Source organism: Sceloporus occidentalis, unplaced genomic scaffold (assembly GCF_023333645.1).
Source record: "Sceloporus occidentalis isolate IW3139 unplaced genomic scaffold, rSceOcc1.0.p SCAF_2, whole genome shotgun sequence".
Lineage (NCBI taxonomy): Eukaryota > Metazoa > Chordata > Lepidosauria > Squamata > Phrynosomatidae > Sceloporus > Sceloporus occidentalis.
Genome location: NW_028316982.1, coordinates 21,557,947 through 21,582,462, shown reverse-complemented (window position 1 = coordinate 21,582,462; position 24,516 = coordinate 21,557,947). Strand labels below are relative to the sequence as shown.

The 24,516-nt window shown below is 40.5% G+C and overlaps 1 protein-coding gene across 2 annotated transcripts in view; it reads right to left on the bottom strand.

Moving 5' to 3' along the window:
• Nucleotides 1-5,580: 5,580 nt before the first annotated feature.
• Nucleotides 5,581-24,516, bottom strand: part of LOC149318036 (Golgi integral membrane protein 4-like) — a 65,707-nt gene continuing 46,771 nt past the window's right edge. For both annotated transcript variants that reach the window (XM_089508899.1, XM_089508900.1), the window contains 8 exons: nt 23,161-23,517; nt 19,824-20,062; nt 17,451-17,530; nt 15,955-16,070; nt 14,038-14,205; nt 10,930-10,998; nt 9,313-9,393; nt 5,581-7,044 (listed from right to left, as the gene is read on the bottom strand). In XM_089508899.1, the coding sequence (XP_089365025.1) occupies nt 6,886-7,044; nt 9,313-9,393; nt 10,930-10,998; nt 14,038-14,205; nt 15,955-16,070; nt 17,451-17,530; nt 19,824-20,062; nt 23,161-23,517 (1,269 nt within the window). In that variant the 3' untranslated portion in view covers nt 5,581-6,885. The remainder of the gene's footprint in view (nt 7,045-9,312; nt 9,394-10,929; nt 10,999-14,037; nt 14,206-15,954; nt 16,071-17,450; nt 17,531-19,823; nt 20,063-23,160; nt 23,518-24,516) is intronic.

Below are 24,516 nucleotides of genomic sequence, written 5' to 3'. Positions count from 1 at the left end.
TCTTTCATCCAAGTCATTGATAAAAATGAATAGCACTGGGCTCAGGACAGAATGGTCATATGAAAAAAATAACTTTCATTGCCCCCGTTGTCTCCTCACTCCTGTCCAGGAAACCTCTTCTTGGCCTGGTTTGCTATGCAATATTTCTCTCAAGTTCCTGACTCCATCTCTCCAACTCCATTTCTCATTCTTATGCAGCACATAACTCTTCTTTTCAGAAGATATGGGACTGTCTCTTTCCCACATTCCTACCTTCTCTTACATCCTAAATATAGCCTCCCTTTGTCTTGTAAGGACTGAAACAGACTGGCAGTAAGTACTGGCTTGAGGGTGGCATGGGGGCATGGTATTTAAATGATGCACACCCTGATGCTGACCCCAAGCCGGCATCACACCACCCACCCAGCCACGTGGCTGAAGAGACACTGCAAAAAGGGCAGCTTTTTTCCGCCCCCAAAAGGAGCAGCATTTTGCTGTTTCTTTTTGGGTCAGAAAAATACCAGATTGGGGTTGTGGCATGCAGTAGCCATTGCCCAATCCGGTACTCAAAGCAGCGACATCAAACTGACCTTTTAGGGATGTCTGTACCAGCTCTCTCTTCCTATATATGTCATAATAGGAGTATACCCCCATTGACCTCTAGTAATCATTGTCCTTGCTTCATTCTGAATTGGTTCATCAAAGGCTTTTTATTGTAAAAGGCATGGGAAAGTGGTTTACCACTGCCTCCTGTGCATTACTACCAAGGATTAGCCATGGATTCATCCTTTTGTCCCTGAGATAATGCTTGATAAAGTGAGAGGCATTAGGGGAAAAGATGACATTACAGGTGGATCGACTCAAACAAGGAAGCCACAGCCTTGAATTTGCAAGACCTTAGCAGAGCTGTTAATAAGAGAATGACTTGGTGCTCTCTCAGCCTTAGGTGATTCTAAATCAAAGCTGACTTGACAAGAAACAGCAACAATTGTCTTTATCCTGACACTCTACCTTTTTCAGAAACTGTAATGTCTAAGGAATATAAATGTTCCATTTTACCATGCATGTGTACCATTTTCAATGTTTTCAACCCATATTGGGACAAAGAAATTGAGGTACCTATTTCATGAAGCATTCATTCATAAAATAATAGAATCATATACTTGGAAGGGGCCTCATAGATCACTGAGTCTAATCCCTACTCAGTACAGGATTTCCAGCTAAACCTCCCCAGCAGGGATCTGTACAACTTCTTGAAGATGTCCAGAGGAGACACTGCCAGCTCTTTAGGGATTTGGTTCCATTCCCAAACCACTTTTACTATCAAGTAGAATGTAGTCATATCGCCCCTCAATCTTCTCTTCATCAAACTGAGCAAGCTCAGTTCTTTCAAACTTTCATCATGTTTGCTCTCTACACCTCTTTGTTAGTCTTGTTGCTCATCTCTGAACCTGCTCCAACTTCCTTCTTAAAATAAAGTGCCCAGAATTTAACACAGTACTCCAGATGAGGCTTGACAAGTTATTAATTCCCTCAACTTGGAGATTATGCTTTTATTAATTCTGGCAAAAATAGCACTCGTTTGCTGCAGCATCACACTGCTGGGTCATGTTCAAGTTATGATCAATAATAATTCCATGGTCCTTTTGCATGTAGTACTGTTGGAGCCATGTATAAGTGTGCATGTTTTTTGTGTTCTAAATGTAGAGTTTCGTATTTATCTCAGTTGAATGTTATCAATTTCTGCCCAGTTTTCTAGTTTTCTAAAATTCTGTCCCTATCTTCTATTGTATTAGCCAACTCTCCTAGCTGCAAACTTGTGCAGTCATTGATGATAATTGTTTAAGCAGTTTTCCAAGCAATTATGAATCATCTGATGGTGTTCCAATCTATTCTGCATTTAATCAGTTTGCTAACCAGAATATCATGAAGGACCTTATCAAATGCTTTGCTTGAAAACTAGGTAAATGACATCCATAGCATACCCACCATCTACAAAACTAGTAACCTGATTGAAAAAAAGATACTAGATTAGTTTGGCAGCATTTGTCCTTAACAAACCCATGTCAGCTCCTACTGATGACTGCATTCTCCTAAAGATACTTGGCAAAGGGGCACAGAGTTATCAACAGCAACCAGAATAAGCCCCTCCCAAAAAGGCATCCAGACTAAAACAGTTGTTACCTTAAATTTTATCATTTATTGATGGCCTCCAAATGTGTCTTAAAATTATTAAATACTGCCTCCTGGCATTAAAAATACACACCAAAATGTATCAAAATTTGTATTCCAAAGAGTATGTACATATTATACACTTTACAGCTATATATGTAAACAGGAATTATTTCCCCCCTACATTTAAGATAAATCCTTTTTTTTTTTTTTTTGTGGCTATCAGAAAACCTCAGATCTTCACTTTACACATACAGTCCAATGAAGTGTTAGGAGTAGTTTACTTTTTAAAAAATTATATAGAGAATAATTCAAAACATCTACAAAAGCAAATTATCAGGTTAGTACAAAATGAACTATATTACATTAGATTACTTATGTAAAAAAAAAAGAATAAAGTAACATAAACCATACATTGTGAATCTTATGCTGCTTCTGAAAACAGAAATGTGTGTGTTGAAGATTTTCCTTCAATGAATATAACCCTCTGCTAGAATACAGTGGAAAGAGAGGCAATGTGGTACAGTGGTTAGAGTTCAGTGGACATGACCTGAGAAGACTCAAGTACAAATCCCCACAAAATGATTCAATCTAATTTAATACTAGTGAAATAAAACTTCCTATTTGTGCTGGAAAATTCCCACTGGTATATTTGTGCTTGTAGAAGAGGTGGTACAACAAATTGGGATAAAACGCATAACCGACGGAACATTTTTGCACAGCTGTCTTGGACAATAAAAACTGATATAGCACAAGATATCGCTCCTGAACTAATTCTGAAAATGTACTACCAAAGTCAGCCTACCTCACAGGGTTGTTATGAAGATAAAAATGGAGAGTATCATATATGTTGCCTTGCCTTATATAAATATAACAAATTCCCCATTTGTTGGAAAAGTGCATTATGTTCCAAGAGTTCTTGAAGCTCTTGTGGTTTGTCTACTGGGGGACTATACTGATGCTTTTGAGAATTTAAACTCCATAGGTTTCAAGGAGTTCCCACACTAATTTATTTGACCTCTACAGGTGGACCCTTTGAATGCTGGCCAGGCTAAACTATGGACAGCATGCCAAAGTCAAAAGCAGGATACACATTGGCTGGAATTTTCTATCAGCTACATAACCACTATAGTTAACTAGCAACATAGTATCTCTTGGCCTGTTCCCCCCCCTCCCCCCCATACCTATTTTTCAAGCAGCAGCTGCTGTGATCTCCTGCTGATCAGTAAACAACTGACTGACACACCAGAGATCACTCATGTGAAGGGAAGGGATCAGTCAGCTGCTGCCAGATAAATGTGGATTGGAGGACTTTCAGTCCTTACATAATCCCCTAAAACAGTGAATATATAAGGACTGTGAATATGAACCAGTCACAAATATATAACTCTGGGTTAATCTGCCTTAGTGAATTCTAACAAATGTATTTCAAATAATCTGCTGGAGCAGAAACACACACAAGAGACAGCTTGTCTACAAGTATAAACTGCATAAACTCAGCAGCAAGTCTAAGGACTCTGCCATGATTACAAAAACTGAGCATCTTTCATGAACTGCAGTGCATCCTCATATGCTAGTGTCACAAGCCACATCATCCATGTAAATCACAAATATAGGCTTGGCTGACCTCTCTGGACAATCTGAAGAACACAGTTGGAGAAGTGATGACATAATGGACCCAAGGAAAGGGATCTACAGCGTGCCTGTGCCATACACAAGCATGCTATATGTGGCTTTAACCTTACGCGGAAGATTAAGCCACCATAAAATGAATAGCATGCACACTGCACTGAACGCTCCTCCATTGAAACTAATGGGGTTTGAGCATACGCGATTTTCTCCATACGGGGGGGGGGGGAACGGATCCCCACATATGGGGAGGGCCCACTGTACTGCATGACATTAACATAAGCAAGGTCCAACATACTGGACAAGCCACTGACAACACCCACATAGGTTTCTCATCTCAGGGTCAAACCAGATAGGTGAGAAATCAACAAATGCATCTCTCCCCTTCTAAAAACATGTGGTAAACAATAAAGTCACAAATGAATTCATGTTTGGATTAGGGCTCCCATCCTTGTGAAAGAAGACTTTAACTCACACTCCCCAAATTTGGGAGGACTACAGCTCTCAGAATCCCCCAGCCAGCATGGCCTGTATTTATATTGGCTGGTACATTCTAGGAGTCATAGTCAAAAAGAAGTTGTAATCCATAAAAGCTAATTTTCCAAGCTTGACTAGGATTTAAAACTGATTTCATTCAAAAGCTGCTTAGGAAGGTAGGCTATAAAAATCTTCATGTGCAACAGGAAGTTGAGGGTTACAGGAGGGAGCACGCAGGCTTCCTTTTGATACCTTAGCCATTGGTACAGACTGGAAAGTATTGAGGTTTGTACTGGCCTTCAATGTAATTCACAGTGATCATGAAATATTTAATTTGAGCTTCCCATCTTGCAGCTCATTAATCACAATATTGATTCATAAAACCTAATCCTGTTCTTCTTGAAACTTCCCAGTCATAGGTTCAGAGCATTTAACTCTACTCTTCCCAGCAAAAATACACACAGACATCGTGTGTTTGTTTCACAAGTGATAGCATGTGGCAAAAATCACTTGGTATGCAAAGTAAGTAATGTTTACTAGGATAACAGACTCCAGTCCTGTTGCAGCTTGTCTATCCAAACCCGTGCTCTTATTATCTGTTGCAGGGTGGATCACACTGCACAATGTGCCAGAATTTGAATCTATTGTTTAACTGGAAATTAAGTGGCCCTCCAGAGGTTGTTGAATGGGAATAAACTCCAGTGGTATGATATCTCAGATCAATGGAAAGACAGGGAAGAGACTCTTTGGTTAGGCACCTTTTCTCAACATTGAAATGTTAAGGAAAACAACACTGATCTACCTGAAATGGCTATTTTAAAAATCACTAAGGCAACATATGTTATTAATATGTTATCTCTGAGCTTGTAAGAAAAGTAGGAACACCCCCCTCCACACACTAAGGACAACTAATTGTTGGTCAAACACCTGGAAACTTGTCTAGAAATCTTTAGCTATCTGAAATGGCATAAAGGCAGGTTACAGACCGCCCGTTTGGGGCGGCCTGCTCCCGCCCCTTTCCCCGCTGTATTGGGGCCTCAGCTGCCAGACTGGCAGCCTCCGAGGCCCCAATCCGCCGCTTTGCAGGCTGCGGGGAAGCGGCAAAAGGCCGCTTCCCCGCAGCCTAGAAAGGGGTGTCTTTGGGGCTTCAAGCCCCAAGGACACCCCGCGGCAGCGGGGAGGAGGAGAAAGGGGCTGTTTGGCCCCTTTCTCCCTTGCGTCGCTGGGCACAGCCGTCTGAAGGCTGCGCCCAGTGACGCAAAGCAGGAAGGAGCTCCGAAACGGAGCTCCTTCCGGGGTTGCACAAAGGGTGCCATAGGCGCCCTGGCGCGGCCCCAATACGTCACAACCGCGCCGCCTCGCGGTCGTGACGTATTGATGGCGGCAGCCGTGTGGAACTGCTGCTGCCATTTTGTGCACGCGGAGCGCGGACTAGGGTTGGGGGGTGCGGAAGCACCGCCCCTTCCTAACCCTAGTACGCGTTCCGCGCACACTATATGGCCCGTTTGTAACGGGCCAAAGTAACTTTTAAGTCTGACGCTCCCTTACGCACATTACCAAGCCTTGTGATAAAACTACACATTGCTGTGATGTGTGTATATGCAAATGTTTCCAATATTACTGATGCATAGATAGGACTAATTGTTTGGCTATAGAGCATGGAAATGTTAGGGTTAGTACTAACATTAGTATTAAATTACTAAAAATATTTAATTTAACACTAAAATATTAAGAATATTTTTATAAAAATTAATTTCTCACTTAATAAAAAAATCATTTACAATGTTTAAAAAAGTGACAAATGTTGAAAGTAATGAGAAACATCAGATGTTGCACAAAAACAATGCCATTGGAGTTTAGCAATTAAAATTATGAAGTTAAAAAACCTCCCCCAAATTTTAATTAACTGGAGGTAACTAATTAACGTTATTTTCCAAGCTGTGTTTTGATAAATCCAAGATAAATCCCAGGAGGGAATGCAACAAACAGGTGTGCCTGAATGTAAAGGTTTCTAAAACACTGCTGTTTCTGACATGGTAACTGAGGAGCAACATCAACCACCAAGAGTTTTTATCTGGTCACTTCAGACAAGATGCAGGCCACATTCATGCCAATAAAAATGATTATGGGATAAGGCACCAGAGTGGGCAGGTTCACAGAACTGAATGCATATCAAGTTATTTCACTGAGACACAGGTGCAAGGCATCGCAGCCAACCCTTTCTCAAAACACCAGGCCCAGGCACTTGTTTTGTTGCTGTTTTGCAAACAATGGCATCTCAGGCTAAAAGGCTGCTGACTATTGGGGCAATGCTGAAGTTGAAACTCAATGCCAAAGCTGAAACTTTTAAAAAAAAGACATTATAAAAAATAATAATAAAGGGGAGGGAAAGTGGATAAATAAAGTGGAAGAAAACATCACATCTTGTATTCTATTGTTTGTTTGTTTTTGTCACATATAATCGTGTATAAAAGGAACTCTAGCCTAAAATATTGTATTCATAAAAATGCAGCAAAAAATCTAACAGAACAAAAAATACATATATATTCCTTTCTTTAAAAAGGTTAATTCTGTCCTCCTCTATCATCTGCATAGTCTATTTCAAAGCAGTGCCAAACAGCTTGGGAGTTACATTTCTCCCCGTCTATGGGCTTTTGCTGCCACAGCACCACCTTCCTCCTCTTCCTCCTCCTCTTCCTGCTCCTCATAGTTTTCATCATGACCTTCTTTCTGATGGGTTTCATCTGGAATTTCCTGATCAGCACCTTCACTCATTTTCTCTTCAGCCTGAAAAATAGGGTGGGGGGGGGGGGGAGAGAGAATGAGGTGAGAGCGCAAACAGAAACAAAAATAACAAAGCAGAAAATGATTCCTCTTTTGGGGTGGGGAACAACTGCACTGAATATTTTGCGATTAAAATTCTACACTGGATTTCAACAGCATCTGTTAAAAAATATTTTTAAAAGCCTACACACATTACATAGTTGGAGGTATTGGGACAGAATAAAAAAACTCAAGATTGTTGTGCTGCTGCAGGTGTTGAAATTCTCCGATAATTGAAGGCTTGCAGCTCAAGGAGCACCCAGGCATTGTCCTCCATGTGTTACTTTCTGCCGAAGCCAAAGCATAGAATTGTGACTAAACAGCTGAATAGACATACTGTGCCTACAGACAGATCTTTGAAGCTCTCTTCAGAGCTGAAAAGAATATATTTTCTTAAAAAAAACAAACCCCTGGAATTAGACTTGAGATGTTGGATAGTTAAGTCATAGATAGTTAAGAGGGCCAACTGATCATGTTTTATCTGACCAAGGTCAAACGTGCCAAATGCTAAAGTAAATCAACAATGTCTCTCAATTGCAACTAAAGGTCTTCACTAGCTCATAGGTCCATCTGATAGCAAATGTAAAATTGGTGCTGCTTGCTTCTCAGCCTTGGAGCAGTCAGGGCTCTTGATCTCAGTCCAAATTATGGGCACTCCACTTGAGAGATGACCCGCCCTCTCACCTTTGAATTATGCCTAGCTTCCTTCACTGCTACAGTAGGTAATTTATGCCCTCATCCCACCCCAAATAATGCTGGAGGGCAACTCTCGCTGGCCTGGTATATCATTGCCAATGGTCCAAAATATGGAGGGCCACAGTTTTCTTAGTCTTATCTTAATGTTTATTCGAGGTGCAAAGTATCTCTACCTTGGAACAACCATCTAGGAAATAAATGAACACCTACATATCACCATGCCAAAGGTTGCACAACTCAAGACCACCACCAAGACCAATGAATTCATTGTGGGGAAGAAGAAAAAAATCAATGTGATCTTGCTTTGATGGAGTTTCTCCCTGATTTCCCTTTCCTTGTTTGGAATACTGTCCTGTAGCTACTTTCCCCTCTCACAGTCTAAATAGCAGAAGCAAGAGAGAATAACAGGAGTGAATTCCCTCCAAGTGAGAAGCATGTGATCATGGATTGCTCATTCTACTCTTTGCTACTCTTACAGACCCTGCTGGTTGCCTGAGATATCCTCTGTAGCCAATCTCTGAGAATTGACTACAAGTCATTCCACCCCCAGCAGTTAAGTGGTGGCTGTAGCAGTAACAGAGTGGCCAGCAAGCATCTACAGAATATATACAGTAATAGTTGGTGCTACAGTTACATGCAAAGAGCTTGAAGCACAGCTGCAGTGCCATGAGCCTCTTTTTAATGAGGGACATCTGTGATGGACTGACATTGCTACAAATCTGACATTACTTCAATTCTTTATGATTGTTTTTGTTGAAATACAATAATTCTTTAGAGATGCTGGATTGCTTTTGACAGTAATTGGTCAAGTTACTTTTTTCTGTTGTCACGAGTCATATTCCAATCCTATCTGAAGTTAATTTGCAGGAGCTTCTACGCTAGCTCAAAAGCAGCTGAAGTTAATGTTTGCAACTGCCTTCAAATAGAAGACAGATTAATCAAATGCTAGATAAATAGTAATAAAGATCTGTCAGCTGGAAAGGCATTAAAGTTGTTGGCAACCAGGAACAGTTTCTGGAGATATGAATAATGGAATCAGTACACCAAAACTTTATTTAATCCATTTCTACCTTCAGGACAACACATCAATTCACTGGGACTTTAACAAGAATTCTCCCACTGCATCCCCCATAACTAAACCTCTGCCAGGATTTGTACTGGCTTCCTACAACATAATTTTGAATTACCTCTTGGATTCTGTTAATACAGGAATATTCCATTATTTATTTGCTGAACTTTTATCTCTCCTTTTTGTTAAGCTGATGTGGCAGTCATCTGTGCAATCACTAACCAGATCAAAAGGTGCTTAACATCAAAGGCAAAACAGCATCACGTGTCCTCACACCATTCCGTGTCTTTGTTTTGTGTTCTTACTAATGTCTGAGTTGCAACAGTACCTTCAAGGATGGCAGTTAAGAGGCCCAAGATTCACAGAATTTAGGAACAAGTCCCATCTGCTAAAACAAAATTTCCTTGGATACCTGAGCCTTCCATGCCCACCCATGTTATTTAGTATTCCATCTAAACAATGCCTACATTTTCATCATTTTCACCATATGGCTCTTCACCATTGTGTTCCAACTCCCTTTTCTTCTCTTCTGTCAGATCACCCTGGGCCTGTAAGAAACACACACATACAATTTTTGGGAGAGTAACAACCAGCATGGTGTAATGGTTTGAGCACTGAATAATGGCTCTGCAGACCAGGGTTCAAATTCCTCTTCAGCCACAGCACCCATTGTGTAACCTTGGACAAATCACACTTTCTTTGACTCATATGAAGGCAAAGATAAACACTGTCTGAACAAATCCTGCCAAAAAGTTTTGCCTTAGGGTTGCCATAAGACAGAAATGACTCGAAAGGAACACAACAAACACCCACTAAAAGCCACTTGTGCTTTATTGCTGTTTTTAGAAATATTCCTTCATAATACCAAAATACAGGAGACATTTAATTTTTTTTTAAAAAATATTAAGATTCTTTGGGAAGGAAAGGAATTTTCTCTTCTTGGCCAGCATTTTGTTGGTAACATGCTGGTTGTATGCACCCTTGCCCTAGCAGCTGTATTTTTCCCCAGTCATTGCACAATAGATGTATTCAGTTTATTGGCTGTGAAAGAATTCCACACGTGTTTCACAAGCAGCAGCCATCATGGATCAAAAAGCAGCATCCTAATCCATAATTTCCTTGACTGTCTCTTTGCTATTGTACAAAAGAAGAGTGCTGCGTGTAATTTGGGATATGCAGTTGGATAGCAATGCTAAAATCTACTATAAGAACAGTGCAGTACAACCACTGCATAGTTCTGCAGGTAGTAATTTATGATGCAGCCCCTTATCATGGAATATGGCTTTGACTATTCCTTAGCTCTACAGGATGCTGCAGCTGTACCTGTGTTATTCCTTGACCTCTATTCCCTATCTTCTGGAACATTTTTCTCTTTTAAGAGCCACATACCTGTGAGGGATGGGTTGACAAGTAATTGGGCCAGAATCAAAATTGAGTAAAACACCCTCTTTGCCACCCCCTTTTCTTCTAGCAATCCAGGGGTCTACTAGTAGAGAAAGAGACATGTTACTGTTGCTGGAGGTCTCAATTGATTGCTTGCAGGGGAATCCTGGAATTATGTTGAGGACCACATACAGCCTTCATTTAGTGGTTGTGTTATGTTTGCAGTTCCAATCGTACTTATAACTTCCTGCCCTTTCACCAAATAACTTAGGGTGGAAATGTTGTCCACTCTTCCCTCATTTTATCCTCATAAAAAACCTGAGAAGCAGATTAGAATTTGAAGGGGGGAAAAGTCAAAAAATGACCATAAGGCTTAAATGAGGTACAGGCATGGTGAAGTTTCCTTAGACAGAGGAAACAATGTAAGTTCCTAGTGGTTTCAAGAACACTGGAATCAGATACAAAGAAGAAGTGTAACATTCATAGTCTGAAAATAGTGCTCACTCCTTATTGGTGAGTTTGTATGTATGTCTAGCCTTTTGTTGCTCAATGCATGCTTTTGTAAGAATTCTATACAGAGCTACCAAATCAAAGTCCATCCAGCACTGTGTTGTTAAACAGAGTTCAAACTATTATTAGATTGCATTCATGAACCTTAAAAGGTTAAAAAAAAAACCTTCAGATGATATATGGGTTATTACCTCTTCCTCTCCCTCTTCCTGGTACTGTTCATCAACATTGTCTTCTTGCTGATCAGGATTACCCACCATCTGCAAACAAAACAAACACATTTCACAAGCAATACTTCTGCAGTCAATGTAAAATATTTACAGTTGTCCCTTCTTATCTGTGGGAGATCAGTTCCAGACCCCCCCTCCCCCCCCCGGTGAATAACAAAAACCATGGGACCTCAAGTCCTATTCTTTCCTATGGCCATGCAGCCATGTGTACATGCATCCATTTAAAACAATGGGGGTTGCTGTCCTTGGATGCTCAAGTCCACAGAGGGCAAGCTGACGGTTAAAAAAAAAGCCCACTGTATTCTTTTAAAATAAATTCTGCAACCAGACATAACAAACGTCTGTATGGCAATGCCTCAGGTTTCAAGATCCACTATTATTCTGTGGCCTGTTATAGGTACACCATAACATTTAGCTGTGGTTAAAAAATTGGAAACAGATTAAAATCACACCCCAATAAAATCTAACATGCATATGATATCATATATTATCAGTACTGTCAATAAGGTCAATTGTATGCTCATTATTTTCACGTATTTCAGGAGAAAGCAAGACACATCAGTGGTCAACAATAATTTACAATGAACTAATTACTAGACAGAAAGTTACAAATACTGTGATGAAATTATGTAAAAGGAGTGCAAGTAACAATGAAAGAGATTATAAAGCTAATAATTATCTAGCACTGCCTGTTGGAAAAATAAGGGTATTGCCTCTTCTTTATCAGATGGGGAAAATCCTGTATATGAATATAACTTTGTGAAGAATGGGTGGTATTGCCACTTATTTGGAATAAGATATAAATTGAAATTCACCCTGACACTATATCCCTTTTCATCTAACTGTAAAGGTGGGGTAGTCTTTAGAAATACAATGACTTATTCAATATTTATTGGTTACATGTTTTTTTTATTGCTCTCTTAATCTATATGTTTATAATGAATCTGCCTTGGTGACAGGATCAAAATTACATTGAAAGTTTAGACATTATAGTTTTTTAAATGCCTTAGGAGAAGCACTATGTGTTTTGTGTAAGGTAAATGAGATTTGAAGCTAAATCCAATAGGACATTTTAGCCAGAATACACCCAAAGAATCAATTGCTATATTCTACACTTATTTAAGTCCCATTGATTCAAGAAGTTCTACTGTAGTGAGGACTAGCAATTACACTGAGCCTCTCATGTTATTTTGTGCAATATTTTTTTTAAAAAAAATAAAGCATAGGATTTTAGGACAGTTCTCTTCCCTTTCCTTTCCTAACATGATCTTTTCTCTTCACCACACATACATATGATAGCTATGAGGAAGGAAGTAAATCTTAAATTTTTGTTTCATATACAACAACAAATAGTTTGAGAGGTCGTAATGCTGTCAAACAGTTTTTTTATATTTTATATTTCAGGTCTTTTTTTCTGGAAAAAAATTGTTGCACAAAAAAAGGAGGCAAAGGGAGATGATGGGGGGGGGGGGGGAAGAAACTGCCAGAATTTTACACAGAAGGCAGTATGCTCTGCAGGAAATACACTACTTTCATGTTTTTTTTTTCTTTTTTGTCCAAACGTATTTATTGCAAGATGTCCCAAGAAGCAAAAAGTTCTCATGGGACAGGGGCTTTAATCTTTTAATCAGTGAGGAATCTTATGAAGAGACACCCTTTCTTGCTGAGGAAAGGGGAAAGGAACATTTACATTGCATCATTGCCAAAAGTATCTATAGAAATAAAAATGTAAATGTTCGTTTGTTCAAAATCTTAAATCTCCGAAAGTTCTTCACTGATTGCTCTGAAATGTTGCCACAGCATTCCACTGAAATACATGCATGTTTTTATATACCTACTATGTTTTATATACCTACTATTATATATATGTCACACCTGTGACAGGTAAAAATATGGTTTTTTTTAAAAAAAACAGCACCATCTGTTGGATGTAAGGGCCAGCACCTATTTGCGGTTTAGATCTAGACACATATTGCTTCTCACATGAACAATTATATGTTGCGTGTTCTAGAGTCAGCAAACCAGACAATCCCTATATGTACACAGACAATGGAACAACAAAAAGTATTGTATACCCACAAGCATTGTAAAATGAAATATTTCAGAAACGTGTGCTTTCTCTTTTCTTTCTTTTCCGTTTTACCAGACTGAGCCAAAGCAACGCATGGCCAGGTACAGGTAGTACTAAATAAAAATATTTACTTAACCGTTTCTAAAAACCCAGTGCATTCAGTCTTTGAATCACCCTACCTCTACTAAAGTTGTATGTGCCTTGGCAGATGAATGAAACACAGCAGATAAAGAAAAAATGTGTGTACAACTGCACCATGATTCTTTTTCTGTGCTGCATTTTAGGTCTTGCATTATATTCTTAAACTGAATGCAGAGGATGTGAACAGACAGAAAATATATTCAGCTCATGAAGAACAGACTATGTGGAAGCCCTATGCATTCTGTATTGAGTTGTATTGTAGAATACAAATATACTAAGTGGCTGTGCAGACAGGTGGTGGGACACTGCCCCCTTTCGCCCCAGATTGGGGCCTCAGCACCCACATGTTGAAGCCTCCGCAGGAAGTAAAAAGAAGCTGCGAAAAGCAGGGGTTTTTTGCTACCTGGAAGGGGCATCATAGGTGTGGCGGCACACCATGATGCCTCTTCCACGCTGTGCTGTTTGGGCACTGCAGCAGCCACAATGGTGCCCTGCCAGTGGCAGTAGGGCTTGGAGTGTGTAGACACTCAGCCCTCATCCCACGCACAGGCCGGCACAAAGTGCCAGTCTGTATAGCCCCTAACTGTGGCAAACCACAGATGCACTAACTTTAGGATCAATTTTAAAAATTATCCACATTAAATTGGAAGGAAAGGGAATAGCATGTGAGGCAAAGAAAATAAAGCAAAGGGAAAGCCACCCTTTTTCTAGCAACAGCCCATGTTTGGATCTAAATGGCCTTGCAAGGTAATATTCTGTGAAACTTCAATTTGCAACAGTTCTCTCACATGTACAAGACATAACTTGAAGTTGCAGTCATCTTTTGACTCAAAGACATCATTTTCTATTATACTCACCACTAAATGCTCATCCATTTCAGGGTTCTCCTGTTTCTGGTTATTTGGTTTTAGCTGCTTATTCTCATCAGGTAGATTCTCCTCTCTCTCCTGCTCTGCTTCTTCAAACTCATCTTCTCCCTGATTGTTGGGATCATCAGCCGGGTTGACATCATCTCCAGCTGTCTTCTAAATTACAAATGAATAAATAACAAAGACCATAGCCAACATCATGATAGCCCATCATAAAATAACAGAACTGGCAAGCAGAAAAGGAGTTCTTTAGTTTCTTCTGAGGACCTCCTTAGAGCTGGGTCTTTGTTATGCATGTGAAGATAGGTAATAATGAATAGGTGGGAAACATGTGGTCCTTCAAATGTTGTCAAGACTACAGCTGCTATTAGACTGACCTAACGTAACTAATGTTGAGGGATATTGGGAACTGCAGCCTAGCAGAATCTGGAAGGCATGGGTTTCTAATAATGGGAACATACTGGCCTCTCTAGATGCCACAACTAAAAAAGGCTGTACTTTGCACTCAGTCGCTTCAAATAAGACCTCAAATGTTGAAAGACAGTGATCTTCCAAGGCCACCAGTTAACTTGAAAGTATGCATACTCAGTGGAAAACTACATTCAACTGCTGCACAAAGTCACAGCTAGGATGCGAAACCACACACAAATTTCAGTGGTGATGAATAATTTCACTGGTCACCTATTAGTTACCAAGCTATGTGCAAGATCTTGTTACTGACATATAAAGCCCTGACACATCAGGACAAGACTACCTGACTGATCACTTTTCTGATATAGACCTGTAGGATTGCTAAAGTCATTAGAGGAGGCATTGCCAGTTGTCTGCAGCCTGCCAGCTTCTCCTTGATGCTGCTCTGATTTTAGAATGCCTCCTCTGATTTTAGAATGCCTTCCCTCCAGGTATTTGAAAACAGATTCCCACCAGATGTCAATGAGGCACTAATTATGCTGTGCTTTGAGTATCTTCACAGACCCAATTTTTCACCCCCAGACTTCCTAACTGATTATGGTGCCCAGTTTGAGAAAAGTGCCTGAGTCTCTGATTTTAAATGTTTGAAATAATTAACGTTTCCACTGTGTATTATTTATTGCTTTGTATTTGAATGTGCTTTGAATGGCTTTTATCTTTTTTGTACTTCACTTCAAGATATCATTTTTAGACATGATAAATGGTAAAAAAAACTTTTGACAACAACTCTCAAGATGTTCTGTGAGGACTGGTTTGGAATCCTAGTTGAGTGAATTGGTCCCAATAAGAACAGCTATAGAAGGCATTTTGAGAAAATCAAAGTAGTTTCAGGAAAATGTCAGGGTCTGACTCCAAGCCTGACTAGATCTGTTTTCCTCTACTGCAATGAAAAGCACCTTCAGTATGGGAAATGCCAAGTGCTTTAAACTACAACTCCTATATGTCGCTGCCAGCATGGAGAATAGGTAACGATTATGACAACTGTAGTCCAAACTGTCTCTCTCCCACCTTGATCCATAGGAGAGATGAGTAAGAAATAAAGATCATCATCCACATCATCATCATGAGCCCTGGTGGCACAGTGGTTAAATCATGATACTACAGTCACAAGGTTGTGAGTTCGATCCCAGGACTCCAAGGTTGGCTCAGCCTTCCATCCTTTCATGTCTTGGTAAAATGAGTACCCAGTTTGCTGGAGGCAAGTGGCTTACAGATTGTAAACCGCTTAGAGAGTGCTGAGTTCACTGATATATAGAAATGTACATGCTGAATGAATTTATTATGGCACATGGCCTACCAAAATGCACATGCTATTGCTATCGTCATCATCATCATCAACATCATCCCTCCCAGAACTAGAATGAAGTCTAGTCATGCCTATCATAAAGATGTCAAAGAGCACACTAAGTATCAGCATATGGCTGTATTACCTACCGGTTCTTCATTCTGCTCACTCATTGCTCGGTGGTCCAGTTCCTGATCGTGTTGTTCATTTGCATTATTTTGGTCTTCCTCTGGTTCTTCTAGATGCTGGTTCTGTCGCTCATAGTCTGATCACAAGTAATTTTAATGTATTTGTAAAATACCAGAGAACTTTGGTTATTGGGAGTCTAAAAATGTAACAGACAGTAAATACAAACATACAAATCTTTTCTTTATCCATCCTTTCTTATATTTAGAAAGACCACCAAAACCACAAGTTGAGAATCACATGAACAGTAACCACAGGCATGGGCTCTCATAAATGGAGACAAGAGTAAAATCTAGGACTTACAAGTAAAACTGAAGATGTAGACACAACAAAATGAATGGATGAATCACACTGGCTGGCTGGCTAATGATCATCGCGTCTCTCTGCAGGTTAAGTTCTGCTTAGATGTAGGACCCATCAATTAAAATGCTTTATAATCCTTAAACTTCATTTTAAAACTGAGCTGGGGATATTCTCTGACCCAACAGGAATTTTAATGTATTAATGGCTAGGTTCACAACTAAAATATAATGTAAACTTCTTGTATTTCCTGACTTCACTGACTAGGGCCAACCTGTGATAACCAGAGAATGTAACTTCTGTATCAGAACATCGACATTTGTTGAAAAACATAATGGGATATTTTTTGTCTAAATCCATCACATCAACCAGGACAGAAATGGTTTCCACTATGGTGGAAAACTATTTTTGTTAGACTTTTTTCCTGTTTTGGTCCTGGATGGATTTGGTTTTGTTTTCTGCAAAGAAAAAAAAAATGTACATGGGAAAGTTACAGGTAACTGTAACTTAGGTGGCAATGTTGCAAAATGTCTAAACCGTAGACCTATTCTGGTGTAGACTCTGTACTTTTGTCATAGAATTTGGAAGAGACCACAAGGGCCATCCAGTCTGATCCCCCCTGCCATGCAGGAAATTACAATCAAAGCATCCCCGACAGATGGCCATCCAGCCTCTGTTTAAAGACCTCCAAAGAGGAAGACTCCCCTACTCTCCAAGGGGGTGTGTTTCAATGTTAAACAGCTCTTACTCTCAGGAAGTTCTTCCTAACAATTAGGTGAAATCTCTTTTCCTGGCGCTTGCATTCACTCTTCTGTGTTCTAGTCTCTGGAGCAGCAGAAAACAAGTTTGCTCTATCCTCAATATGACACTCCTTCAAATACCTATACAGGTATTTCCTAAGTCTTTCCTCCTAAGACATGGTTTCCAGATGCTTCACCATTTTGCCGGCCCTCCTCTGGACACGCTCCTACTTGTTAACATCCTTTGTCATTTATTTATTTATTTATTCACTCACAATTGAAGTTATAGCCTACCTTTCTAGCATCAGGAACCCAATAATTTAAAACAAATGCATATTAAAATGTTCCAACCTGGTCCATGAGGACTGCTATATGTTTTCAATTAGACCAAAAACAAAGAAGTTGAAAAGATCACTCACTTTCTTCATCTTCTTCTTGGGCACCTTGTTCTTCTCCTTGCACAATATCCTGATCCAGGTTGTCATAATGGGACTGTTGGCTAAAAAGGTTGCATGAATAAGTTAATTCAGATTCACACAGAGTCACTGTTTTTAATAATAATGATTATTATTGGAAATGATCAAGGTGGCTTACAAAGGTTAAAAACATTACAATACAAGATAAAACAGTTACAATATAGGGTTAAAAACATTGCTACGAGGAATGGGAACAGGAATCAATAAAATACACATGTCAAGGGCAAGAAAAGGGAAAAATCAATTTACGATAGTCCGGGGTCAAAAGGAAAAAGACAAGGGGCAGAGAAAGAACAATTAACTAAGGTGGGAAGGCCAACCGAAATAAATGCGTTTTTAAATTTTTCTTAAAAGAAGCTAATGAAGCGGCGGAGCGAAGCTCTTCAGGGAGCTTATTCCAAAGAGAAGGGACAGCGATGGCAAAAGCCCTCTGTGAGGTCTTCACAAAATGTGACCTAGGGACCTCCAGTAAATTTGTCCCGGATGTTCGAAGAGTGCGGGGCGGATTATATGGGGAGAGGCGGTCCTCCAAGTACCCTGGGCCCAAGCCATTTAGGGCTTTATAGGTCAAAACCAACACCTTGTATTGAGCTCGGAAGTGAATAGGCAGCCAGTGAAGATCTTTTAAAATAGGTGTTATATGGTCCGACCTGGAGCTACCAGCGACCAGTCTAGCTGCCATATTCTGCACCATTTGCAGCTTCCGGGTTTGGTACAAGGGTTGCCCCATGTAGAGCGCACTGCAGAAATCCAATCGAGAGGTTACCAAAGCATGTACAACAGTTTCAAGGTCCCTACGGTCCAGGTAGGGACGCAACTGGCGTATCAGCCGAAGCTGATAGCAAGCACTCCTGACCGTCGCATCCACCTGAGATGTCAGCTGGAGCGACGAGTCAAGGAGTACACCCAAGCTGCGCACCGAGTCCTTCAAGGGGAGCGTGCCCCCGTTCAGGATCGGATGACAGATCTCACCACCCGGAACTGGGGAACCTATCACCAGTACTTCCGTTTTCCCTGGATTCACACTGAGTTTGTTTTCCCTCATCCAGCCCATTACTGACGCCAAGCAGGCATCTAGAGGAGAGATGCCATCCTTAGTTACTGCATCAGTCGGAGACACAGAGAAAACTATTTGTGTGTCATCAGCGTACTGATAACACCGCGCCCTGTGTCTCCGGATGATCTCTCCCAGCGGTTTCATGTAAATGTTAAATAGCATAGGGGACAGAATCGCTCCCTGAGGGACACCAGATGTAAGGGCCCTCTTATCGGAGCGACAGTCCCCCAGCTCCACCATCTGGAATCTGCCCGAGAGGTAGGACCGGAACCACCGCAAAGCAGTGCCCCCGATAACCAACCCCCTCAGGCGCTCCAGAAGGATACCATGGTCGATGGTATCGAAAGCCGCTGAGATGTCCAGAAGCACTAACAGGGACACGCTTCCCCTGTCCATGCCCAGACGGAGGTCATCAACTAAGGCAACCATGGCGATCTCAACTCCATAGCCCGCCTGGAAGCCGGTTTGAAATGGGTCCAGAAAATCAGTGTCCTCCAAGATCAATTGAAGCTGGAAAGCGACTGCTCTCTCGATCACCTTCCCCAAGAAAGGCAGCAGCGAGATGGGCCGATAATTATTATGGATCAGGGGGTCTAAGGAGGGCTTCTTTAGCAGGGGTTTAACCACTGCTAATTTCAATTTAGATGGAAACAGGCCCTCTCTTAGAGATGTATTGATAATGAGATGCAAGAGTGTTAACACTGCATCTCCCCCCTGAGCTGCCAGCCATGAGGGACAGGGATCAAGGGAGCAGGTCGTCTTCCTAACACTTCGAAGGATCTTGTCCACTTCCTCGGTACTAACAAACTCAAAGTGATCCAGTATAACAGGGGCCACAGATGCTTTTATATGATAAGGGTGGGCAAACTGTGGCACATAAAACACATGACGCTTCCAAAGGGACATTTTTTGAGCTCCTCCTCAGACCACCATCAAGACTCCTTCCCAGCCTCCATACTGTGGCAGAAACCCTATATTGGATAGGAGAGAGCATTATTTGTAAATAAGGCATTATAAATGCCACTTTAGAATGGCTTGCTACCAAGGCCTAATATTGTTCAGATAATTATTTCCATTTATCTTTGGCTTTGTCCAAGCCTCTGAGAGGAATCACATGATGCTCCCCACAAAGCTAACATATTCACAGTGTGAACTCAAATCGTGTCATGGAAATGGCATAAAAAGTAAATAGTCAGGCAATTGTAGATGCTTCTAAATCTGTAATGTTAAACTATTCAGAAGTTCATTTTAAAGACAACCTCAGTCGGTGTTTAAATTGTTCTTCGTCCTGCTCTGCCTGCCTTCGTAGTGTCAGCTCTTTTTCTTGAAGCTGCTGCTGCCTTAGCAACTGCTCCTGAAGTCTCCCCTGATGCAGAGACTCCTGACGTTGTCTGAGGCGACTGGCTTCTTCTGCTCTTTGAGCGGCCAGTTTCTGCTGCTCCAGCTGTTCTTCATAGGCTGACTTGTACCTTGTTACAGTTTTTGCAGTTGGAGGTTCCTGATGGAAGACAGAGAGTGTTCCTTAAGTTGAATAAGAACTATGGGGAGGACAGCTGGGATGGTGGGAGAGGAAGTTAACTTGCCTTCCTGAGGATTTTGTGACAATCTATGCTATACATATTTGCTAAAGCCTGGAAATGGAGAAAAGAAGATAACAAGTAACTGTATATTTGAGCAAACCATACATCTGCTTATGCTCTTTTCTTGTGTTACTGTTTGAAGGATGAGCCAGATGTTTTATCATTTGCATGTGTTCAAAAGGAGAACCTCACTGCTTCCTCTCCTCAAAAAAAGATTCCAATTTGATCATCTGCGGCTCTTATTTTATTCCATTTTGTAAAATTTGAATATCACCTTTCTCCCCAAACTCAAGAGGGATAATAATAAAATCAAACAAAATCAAGTACTTTTGCAACATAAAACAGATGAAAACATACGAGAAATTTGTAAAGCAATTGAAACAAATGAATAAATGCAGTAAAAACAACATTGCCCAGCTACAGGCTTCTTTCCCAATCAAACTTCATTGACAAAGGCTTGCCTGAATACAAAAGAAAGTTTTTGGTCTGCTGGTGGAAGGAAACACGGGGGAGATGAGCCAGCCTAGTCTCCCTTCATAGGACATTGCTCTCCTCATTTGGAGACTAAAATCATGGTACCAGAACTGAGAGCTAGGTCAGAAATCATACAGTGTTAGAAGCACCAATCCTCATTTTTTTTCCTACACTTGTTCAGAAATGCAAAGAGGACCAGCCAGGTATGGCACCCCATATAAAACAATCAGTAAGTAACAGATTGAGAGTACAATGGCTCCTTTCCTTCCTATTCTTGGAAAACTTCAAGTGGTGCAGTACTGGATGATGACTTGAGGAAGGCCTGACCTGAAATCCAGTCAAGCCTGCATCTACTAGATGATCTTGAGTTGGTCAGTCTTTCTGACTACACAAACTCAGTGGGTTGTCATGAGAAGATTTGCACTGACCTGAGTTTGTCAGAAGAACAGTGAGGGCAAAGTATACATGTGGAAGGGAACAGAAGAGCAAAGAAGTAAAAGTGGAAGCCACCACATGGTTTTTCCTTCATTCCCTCACTAACAGCATTCCAAAAAGGTAAAGAACTGAAGGGAACACTAAAGGAAAGAGGTAAATGACAAGTGGACACAAAATCAGGCTGGATGACTGATGTCCATCCTTCCGATCTCTCTCTCTTCTTCCCCCCTCCCCCTGCAACTGTATGTCACTGGTGGTATTTAGGGGGAAATCAGGGGGCTGTAGCCAAGGAAGTCCAAACTGATAGACAAGGTGAAAAAAATCATGTAAAAATCAAGCAGAAGTTAAATCTTTGGCTACAAGAGACTCATGAGTTCTAATGAAGCTTGAAAAAACAGGATGACTTTGTCAGTTGGATAAACAAAAGCACTGATCTAGGTGGAAACCAAAGAAATAAGTACAGCTTGTTACCCCTGAGACATGACCCAGAAGGCAAAGCCATCTCTCTCAGATTCTATTTACAGCTCAACATAAAACAAGGCCTGAATGCACTGTACTCCAAAGTCCTCAGCTCCTTAGGGCATGCTACTTTTAGAATTATAGAACAGTCAGTCAAAATATTGGGGCACATCCGGATGGAGAGAACAGAGAACGAAGGGAAATAAAAAATAATGTTTTTGCTCCAGTGTAGACAGAACATCTGCATGCTGCATCCTCAGCTTAGGTGTATCAAAGAAGTTCTTTTTAAAAAATAAGCTTTTAATTTTAAAGTTATTTCTATTAGGACTTCATGCACTGACCGGTTAAAACATGGGTTCACAGCCTATTTTACCCTCCTTCTGTCAGGACTTACCAGAGGCACATCCCTGATGAAAATGTGGGATTTAAAAATAATTTTTAAAGAGAAAAGACCAGAAGCTCACTTATCTTTTTGAAAAGCACTCTTTAAAAGGCCAAATGTTGCTGCTGCAAGATCTCATGCCTGCTTTAGACTACAATCAAGTCAAAATGTGGGATGAGGAAAAACAAGGGGAATTGCCCTATAGTGAATCAGTTCATTTGTCTAATATGTTAGTCAATATCAATAGGTTATGCTCTCCTGCACTATATAGCTTCCAACACATGTTCCATCATTGAACAAGTGGAACTCAGCCATGAAGGTGAAGAGTTCTTGTATCTGATGAAGTAAACTCAAGTTTACAAAAGCTCGTGCCACTTTCAGTTAGTCTCAAAGGTGATACAAGATCCCTTTGTACACAGGTATGTATTTGTCTCTTATGTAAGCTCTTCAGGCTGCAATCCTAAAATTATTTATTATGTATTGGGTAAGACTTACTCTCTATTTTGGAGACACATTTGGATGCAACAAGAAGTGCACACTGCTCCATCACTTCAACATGGCCTCCCCATCATAAGGACTAGCAAAACTAATAAGGAAGCAAATGTTTCTCATTACGCCTCACCCTGAATTCTTGACTTATCACTTCCTTAGCATTGAAAGAGAAACCAACTACAGACCTTCAGTGTCAGAGGAAAAATAAACTCAGAATCTGAACACAAGACATTTGCTTCCTCAGTATTTTCTGGTTTAGCCACTTTCCATTAAAAGGAGAGCAGGAAATGCACACTAGCTCACTGCTTGTGAATAACTACACCCAAACATAGCTAGGTGATCTTAGTATGCTTAATGCTGCATACTAATATGTTTAGTGCTGCAATTTCACTGAGCCAAGCAGAATTTAATTCCAAGAAAACATGCAAGTGTTTTTATTTATGTCAGAACATGGAAATGTTACTTTTTCCAAACGACTGTTTTTTACCTTGGAAATGATTTATAAATGTTTTTCAATTACACACACACGGAGTTATTTTTAGAGCTTAATATTTTTAGAGCTTTCTCTCTATTTCTTCCTACGTGTGACTGTTATATAAGGTGTGTGTGTGTGTGTGTGTATTTAGTTAAATCCTGCTTTATTTGGTGAGATTGCATATGTGTTTGTGTCTGTCTATCTCTATATGTAAAGTTATTTTTTTAACTTTAACTCCTAGAATCCCCTAGGTTGAAAGAGACAGTTAAACAAAATCAATAAAAAGGAAAACAGACTACCTCTGAATGACTGTGTTCCCGCAGAATGTTGGTCTCTTCTTCAGTCTGATCTTTCTCCTTCCAGTTATGTTCCTCAGGAGTTTGGTCTAGATCCTCTGTTAATCGTTCAGGTTGTCCTGCTTGCTCCATTTCCTCCTCCTCAAGTTCCTTTTTGTTCTCCTCTGCAACCTGCTCCACGTGTTGCTCCTCATCCTCTCCAGCTTCTTGCTTCTCCTGGATATTTAACTCCCGCAGTGCGTGACCCTCAATCTCTTTTCTGCCCAGATGAAACAGTCCAGCTCTCTCTTCTCTATCTTCTGAGTGAACTCCTCTGTTGGTTTCTTCTCCTCCTAGTGGCTGATTGTCATTCAGTGTAATCTGCAGCCATAAAGAAGATTCAATCTAGATAGTTTGCTTCAAATACCATGCTGCTTCTTGGATAAAAACTATGACAATGCACTGTACAACATAGGATTTAGCACCTCTAAAATATCATCAGGAGGAATAAGAGTACAAACTAAATGAAGGGACAAAATAACAGCATTCTTATAAGGTCACCTTTCTATGAGGTCAGTCTTAAATATGACAAATCATCAATAAGCTAATACGGCTAAGTTAAACAATTAACCTATGGCTAAATAAAAAAGTAACTGTCAGTCCTACATTCACCTGAGGTTCTACTGCAAAGTATTATTAACAGAAGCAATCACTACTGTAGAATGCTTTAGAATCATAGAATTGTAGAGTTGGAAGAGACCGCAAGGGCCATCCAGTCGATCTATGGCATACAAAAGTTAAATGGAGCCTTTATGCAGGACTGGGGAAACTTTTGCCTGCCAGATATTTTGGGGTTCAGCCACTGGAGGCCCCGGCCATCATGTCAATAGTAAGGGACTAAGAGTTATTGCTAAAAACACATGGAGGCTCAATGTTCCTTGGTTTATAGAACTCAGCTTGAGTTTGAATTTCCTTATGGCTTGTTACTAGTGGAACAAAACACTGATCCTTCAAATAGTCATCTTCTCCATAACACCACCATTTAGTGGTTTCCAGCTTTTGTACTCTCCCCCTCCCAGTCTAAAAAAACAAACAAAACAAACCCCAAATGCTGCTGCTGCTGCTGCTGCTGCTGCTTCTTCTTCTTCTTCTTCTTCTTCTTATTATTATTATTATTATTATGCTTAGCTGCTATAAGTAGTCAAAATATGCTGATATTTTGGGTTCTTAAAAAAACAAACCTTTGGCTACATCAACACTATAATCTAGTGCTCTGCTGGGCTTCTCTAAAACTGAATTTGCCCTTGGACTGGAGTGGGTCCCCACACTTCCCTTAAAATGTGAGCAGTCCTCTAAAGATGAATTTGCACATATTTGCTC